Here is a 7485-nt window from a genome sequence, read left to right as displayed (position 1 = left end):
TAAGTGTATCCTTTTGGTCTTCCTATGGTAGACAATAAGCAACTTGTGGGCAGATACTGTGTGGTAGTCATTTGATAACCTCAGCCCATAGCACATGGTAACCTGCACGTAGTAGGCTCTCGGGTACTTTGCTGAGCAACTGAATCAGTGTTACCCTTGCCACTACCTCAGGAAGCCCCAGATTGAAACAGAGTAGGCAGAGCAGACCCTCGAATTTAACAAACGAATGAATTAGTAGGTGGATACGAATCTATTTGTAGAACTTTTAAGAAACTTGAACTTCCTCATGTTAGAAACTGTTAGGAAATTACCAATTTCCTAATAATTTAGGAAATTAACAATTATCTTGTTAGTTGTGATGGTTGTGGTACTTAGGGGGGAAAAGTATCGTTAGAAATTTACAAACTTAAGAATTCATAGTGAAATGCCATGATGCAACAAAGTAGATGAAGCAACATGACATAATAATTATTGTCAAATTTAGTTATGTGTACATTGTAGTCTATTCCAACACTTCACATGCAAGATGACAAGAACATACAAAGAATCTGGAAATTAGTGTGATTGCCTTTAGGTAAATCAGTAATAAGTAATACATTAAAAGTAACTGAAAATTATTCTCACTAGGATAACCAACCAAAGGATAGCATTTAAACTGCTCATGGGAAGCAGGAAAGGACTCTCTTATTTACAAATAAATTACCTACATTTACGAAAATAAATTTCAAATACCACATGAGACAAACATGTGATCAATTATTTATTTCTATTTAGGGAAAATAAATTTTTCTTTACATATCTTCTTGAACTTTTCTTGGTATACATGTAAAACTAATGTGTTTGCTGACATAAATAAATATAAATTAATCTTAATATTATTATAAAAGAATAAAATTTATGATTTGGCTATGAACATCTCACTTCAGAAATATAGAATCTTTCCTTATATTAATATCATAATATCTCTGGGTACTTTTAAAGACATTAAGTCAACAAGATATCTTTTGCCCTTTCACAGGGCTCTTTTTCCAAAAAAAAATAGTCCTAAGAACAAAATTATAGCTGATCCATCTTACAGATAAGGGGTGAATTCACTATCTGGGCTAGTATGACAAGGAAAGAATTATTCTTTCATTCTGTACTCCTCCTTTGCTACCAACTAACCCAAGAAACTCAACACTCGTGTCATTAGCATGTCTTTTCTTTAAAATATTTTGCCAAATGATGCAAACTCATTTTAATGGAATAAGAAAAGATGAAAATGCCTTACAGTCAAGAAGAAATTACTTTATAATGTGGGTCATCTCTCTTTGGCAATTTTTCTTAGAAGAGACTAGTTTTAGTATTTTGTCTGTTTGTTTTCAATATCCAAATAATGTTTTTAAACTATTTCCTTTGTAAGTAAAAGTAACATTACAGATTTGGTGAAAAAAAAAATCCCTTTCTTCCTTTTCTTCTTGCTCCGATTCTAAGCATGAACAAATCTCTTTACTTCCCCACATTTTTAGGAAAGTAATCACTCTCAGTCTTAGGAGTTGTTCTATTTTCAAGAGTCTTAGGAGTGTTGAGAATGTGATTCCAGGACAGATTCGTTTCTCCTTGCTTCATGGACATTCCTATGCAATTGAAGACATTGAAGGCATGCAAAACAAAGAGCACTAACACATACACTGTATCCACTCCACCAGAAAGTTCTAAGAAACTAGAAATAATCTGTGGTCTTGTGTGCACTTTCTTCTTAACTCTTCTTTGGCTAAGTCAGCTAGCCAATGGTAGCTAGCATCACAAGCAAAACTGTCAGTGTTATACATGCATGTCCTGAAAGTTAAAAAAAAAAAAAAAAAGGTAAATCAAATTAATTTTATTTACTAGTGATATACATTAATTTTTTAGTTACTATGTGATAAACCATGAAAAAGAATTAATCGGTTAATTTGGCATGCAAAACAAATGCAAAGTTAGTTAGTTACAGAGTATGGACAACCTCAGCCAGCATGGAGTTTAGAGTTCAGTAGCTTTAGTAACATCAATGAAAATATGGCACTTAAGTTTTTAGTTTCTTGGGATTAAGCAGCCAAGTTAGAACCAACCCAGTTACTTTCATATTAAAAATCAATGAAAATCCACCAAAATAGAAGAAAGTTTCATCAAAAGAAGACACCTAGAAGGTTTCATAGATACATACACATTAAGTTACTTTTGCATAATAATTGGCACAACAATGTAAAAGATGTATCTCACAAGATCTACAAACATGACTTATAAAAGATATGTTAAAACAGATTTAATATTTCTTAAACACTGGAAACTCTAAAAGCCATCAAGCAGAAGGAGACGCAAATACAATTCAGGCCAATCATCTCAGGATGCAAACAGTCACAATGAAGGCATTCCTATTTGTAAGCCTGAATGTATTTCTGGGTTGTTTTTTTTTTTTCCCCCAAATTTGTAGCATTGTGAGCAGCCAATCATTACAATAAACGGAGTGCAAAATCCAGGATGAGATGATGAGCATATTGCTGAAGAGTGGAGGATGGATGACATGTCATACTAATGGAAGAGTCAATGTGTTAGTCCCTCATTCAACAAAGAGAAACAATTCTGACTATAATAGAGGGTTAAGTCTCTATTATCCTTAAATAGTCACCGATAAATCCTAAGCCAACTATACTGGTGGACATTTTGCAAGACACAGAAATGGGATTTTATAATACCATATACCTTTTAGAAATTACCAGAAGGTCTTCCTTCTGTGGCATCGTCAGTCACTTACATTTTGAAACCTAACATTAAGCGCTTTGTTGTTCTCACGAGTATCGTAAGAGCTGAGTAGCAGAGAAGGAAAACACTAATTGAATTATGAAGGTATAACTTCAATCAAAAAGCAATTATCAGCATTTGCTTACAATCACATTCTTCTTGTAAACTAAAATGTATCATACATACCCAACACTAAAAGATGTGAATAAATCCTTTGACAGGCAAGCACAAAGGATCACCAGGTGAAGGTACATTATCACCTTCAATCATTCACATCAAATTTTTAATTAAATCTGTATGAAACTGGGAGAATAAGCAGGAATGTATAAAGTTAGCTCTCATCCTTCACAGCTTCCAAAATAAGGCAAGTGGAGTGGTTTTAAGAGCACATGAAAAAGGCAAAGTTTTTCTTAGGGGTTCGCATGAATTTCCCGATTCAGAAATAGAAGAATTAGATTTGCTGCAAAACCCAATGAAATACGAAACAAATATTCTCTCCTACATTTCAGCACTTTTCATCCTATTAAAAATATCATGGCCAATTATTTTACCAAAAAGTATCTAAAAAAACTGATGCTAGCCACGGGAGAGCCTCTTGTAAACTCATCACACTCCACCTCCTCTCACCTATTAAGCCCCAAAGCACTGGCTTTCGAAAGTAAATTGATAATGCTCCAATTCCAAAGGAGAGCTGGAAAAAACATAAGAAAGTACACAAGACTGGTGGTTTACTCTTTTTTCCAGAGTATTTTTCCTGAAGCATCTGTGCCAACTTAATTCACTTCATATGATTTAGAATTTCTGTTCGTTTTTGCTGGGCTCTAAACCACAGTCTTAAAAAGTTTCTGAAAAAATCTGAAGAGAAAGTTATATTTTTTCTACATTTGCTGTTACAGCATTTAGAATATTTTATTGGCCATAAACAAATATTTGTAAAAACTATTTAGAAAAAACCAGGACGTAATGGTCAAATATTTTAGTAAAAGATGGAACCATTGAGTAATTTAAAGAACGTTTACATACTTTAGCTTATAATGAGCTTAAATAATATTATCAATTTAAAGAAAAGGGAAAGAGCGACGGAGAATAAAAAGCAGATCGCTTAAATCACCCAAAGACTTGAAACAGGCAATTTAGTAAGAGTATTAAAATATAGTTGTTCTTAATAAAATTAATACAAAAATATAAGAAGCATTAGGGCACTTTGGAAAGAGATCAAGCTTGTGTGAACTCCACAGTTCGTTTTCTGAACAATGAAATCTATAAAACAGAAAAAGGTCAATTTAAATAATACCCTGTTTGTCTACAGGATACATCAGAGCCAACCACGACATCATATTTAACACATGTATTCAGTGCAGATCAGATGCTTCAGATACTGACTTTTGTGTACGTATGTTGCCGTTTCACCACGAGTCCTTACCATGCATGTGTCAAGTAAAGTTCTAACCTCTTTACAGGTGGCAATTCATTTGATCTCATGAAGCAGATACTACAAAGTAGGGACTGTATTTCCCCCCATTTGACAAATGAGAAAACTGAGAAGTTAAGCTGCTGACAGTCACATGGCATGTAAACAGTAGACCCAGAACTGGAATCAAGCAGTCATGTTCCAGACCCTCCTCTCTTAACCACTGAGCCGATTTTGAACAGACTGGCATCTACTAATAAATACAACTCAGAAAAAGCTCTAGTCACAGGCGACTTAGCCATATGTTAGAGGTTCTTTTCCTAGAATCTTTTGCGTCTGTTCAACACACAGATACTATCATAAATTGTACTGAACCGGGAAAAAGGTGAGTTGATTAATAGATTGCAAAATGAGACTCTGGCTTTCAAATCACTGTCCTGAATGCCCTTATACATATTGAGAAATTTAAAAAAAAAATTTTAAATATATCAATTCTGCTCACCCAGGATAGTAATTATACACAAAAGGAATAAAGAAAGAGAATGTCAAAAAATACAATGAAGCTAAGAAAGTAATCTACTGGTACAGTGGCAAGTTTTACTGGAAAGAAGATACGAAATTTTTTTAAATCATCAGAATTTCTGCTCACCCTGATTTTCCATAGTCCCAGAAAGTTTTGACTAGAATTAGGATACCAATTAATATAGTAGCAGCAACAATTCCTTGAGAGGGAAAAAATTTGGTAAAACAGTTAATACAGAAACATGGGCAAAATCACATATACAGTGTAGTTTCATAATGACAAATATAGTGATTATGAAGCAAGATCAAGAAAAAAACAGGAAACATGATTTGTATTTTGTATCTGGCTTACTTATGTCACAAGTTTGACAATAAAAACTGCATGTTATTTATCCTGTTATCTTTCAAGGAAAAATGATATATTTAAAATGAAGTATCACGATGCTCAAATAAGACTGGACAGCTTTGAGAGGATTCTCCCATGTTTCAACCCCACCACGCTCCATTTTAAAGGCTTTGATCATTGATTATTTAAATCTAATGATTGCCTTATGTAATTTCAGCACGTGAAGGTGTCTTGGAGTTCACTCTCATTTTGTAGATTAGTAAACTGAGCCTCAGAAGTGTGAAGCTTACATGTGTGGTTAATGGGAAAGCCATTTACTTAGTTCATAGCAAAGATGACAGAAATGGTGGCCTTTTTCCATCCTCTCCTTTGAGCATGGAGAGTAAAACTCACTTTGCCGACAGAATATGTTTTCCAGAATTCAGTCCATTGCAGATAAAATTTCATTTGCGGAAGCTAGTATTTACTTTCAAGATTAAATGTATTATTTTGAGTTGAACAACAGCAAATAATTGGTCAATAAGTTGATCAACATCAAAAATATTTTCTAGTGTATTTTTACACATAAACCTTTCTTTTCAAAACCACCCATTTGCCCTTTCCCCTCACCACCTTTGATCTCCCTTTTCTTCCCCACTTCACCCTCCAAAGTCCTTGAACTCTACTTTTGATCTGTACTACGAAGAAAATTATAGATGACACTAGAAAAGCAACTGAAGCTAATGTGATTAATAAGTCTATCTAGTTCCAAATGAGCAAAATACTGTAGATGTTGCACAACTGAACCACCGTATGGATACAAAGTTAAACACAGCTATTTCTACCACAGGTTTTACAGTATTTTACCCAATCAACTCCTTTAACTGATCCATTAGCACCATGAAATTAGTTTGGAAAGACTGTATTCCTAAAATAAATCATGATTCTTCAAGAATATGGGGTTTCTTTTTCTTTCACCACTTCCCATTAATCCCACCATTTTCAAATGTCGCAGAAAAAAATCTCATTTTCAATTTGAATGATAAGTGAAGATAGAAAATTGTAAAGTGAATCAGAATACCTGGATGACAGAAATAAAAGCCTATTCTTAGGTCACTGGTCAGCACATATGGGTAATTCTAGAAGAAAAGTGTGTGAAGGTTGATATTTTAACAGAAAACCAGCGCAAAATACAGAAATACAAGAAATAGAATTCTAAGTAAAGGATTCCTCAGTAAATTAATGAGAGTATTAGTTCCCCAATTAGAAATAAAGAAAACTTTAAAGTACAAAGGCAGTAGTTTATGACCTTAAAAATCATCCAGCGGTGAATCAGTGTCAAGATTTACACAACCTGGGATAAGTGAAACTAGGAAATCATAAGTGAAATTATGATTATGATTCTAATGTTCTCAATTATTAATTGAAGAGCTCTTAGGTAGCAGAACTACATAATTTTAGAATATGTTTTCCTCCGAGTAAAAGGAGGTTTTTAGTAATGTTCCCCATTATGTAGAACTGTATTTACATAGTGCTTAAAACACGCAAATCAGTTTGCCCCAGTTATCTTATTACATCCAATAACTAGCATGGTACTTGGTAAATACTCAGAAGTGTTTGGTAAATATTTATTAAATTGCACTGAATGACATTCTTTTTGCAAATGAGAAAACTGAGACCATAAAAGGATAAATCAAATAGTTTATCACCAGATGAAAAACCTATTTCTAACCCCAAGTTCAGGTCATGATTTTAACTGTTCATAATATTCTCAATAAACACACCTGAGATTATTCAAACAGAATTTATATTAGATGGGTATTACATTAATGTCTAGATGATCATCTCTATTCCTGAACAACCCAAGTCAGAATCTAAACACAAGATATGGTGTCATTAAGTGATGCTTGTCTCCTTTTCTGAAGAGAAGTGGATTCATCCTGGCACTTCAAAGAGCCTCGCTTATATAACCAACAAAGTGGAAATGTAGTCTACATACTATGAAAAACTAAGAAAGCTGGGAATAGGTTTTGTTCTTCTTTATAATCTTATTTAACATAAAAGGGACTGAGGTCCGTGGACAAGTGAAGTTGCAAGGAAAGAGACTTTTGTAGAGAGAAAAAGAGTGCACTCGAGTAAATCTTAAATTTTTAGATTGTATAAATCAGGATTCAACACCTTTCCTCAGTAACATCCACAGGACCCTGGAATTGTCTTGCTGTTATCATTAGATTTTCTGTGCCTCTGTGATGCTTCAAAATTTTTAAGTAAGGGAAATTCACACACTTCTCTTTCCAGACTAAACAGATCACTGAAAAATTGCATGATTATCTGACTTCTTAACTCTGAATAATGTGTATTAGATAATTGAAGTGACTTTATAATGGGATTTAAGTTTGTCAGGCATCAAAATAGGTAATATGACACATTGAAGATCCCTGTATCAACAAATTATGCATTTCAAATC

The 7485-nt window shown here is 33.6% G+C and overlaps 1 protein-coding gene across 5 annotated transcripts in view; it reads right to left on the bottom strand.

Moving 5' to 3' along the window:
- Positions 1 to 747: 747 nt before the first annotated feature.
- CD55 (CD55 molecule (Cromer blood group)) overlaps positions 748 to 7485 on the bottom strand; it is a 25655-nt gene continuing 18917 nt past the window's right edge. For 3 of the 5 annotated variants that reach the window (XM_064477135.1, XM_064477134.1, XM_010991319.3), the window contains 3 exons: positions 4821 to 4893; positions 2722 to 2825; positions 1683 to 1818 (listed from right to left, as the gene is read on the bottom strand). In XM_064477135.1, coding sequence (XP_064333205.1) covers positions 2762 to 2825; positions 4821 to 4893 — 137 coding nt within the window. In that variant the 3' untranslated portion in view covers positions 1683 to 1818; positions 2722 to 2761. Of the gene's footprint in view, positions 1819 to 2721; positions 2826 to 4820; positions 4894 to 7485 lie in introns of all 5 variants that reach the window. The other 2 variants (XM_010991321.3, XM_010991320.3) reach the window with 2 other exon arrangements.

The sequence above is a fragment of the Camelus dromedarius genome, chromosome 21, assembly GCF_036321535.1.
Source record: "Camelus dromedarius isolate mCamDro1 chromosome 21, mCamDro1.pat, whole genome shotgun sequence".
Classification (NCBI taxonomy): Eukaryota; Metazoa; Chordata; class Mammalia; order Artiodactyla; family Camelidae; genus Camelus; species Camelus dromedarius.
Note: the sequence above shows the minus strand (reverse complement) of the source record. Positions and strands in the feature narration are given on the sequence as shown.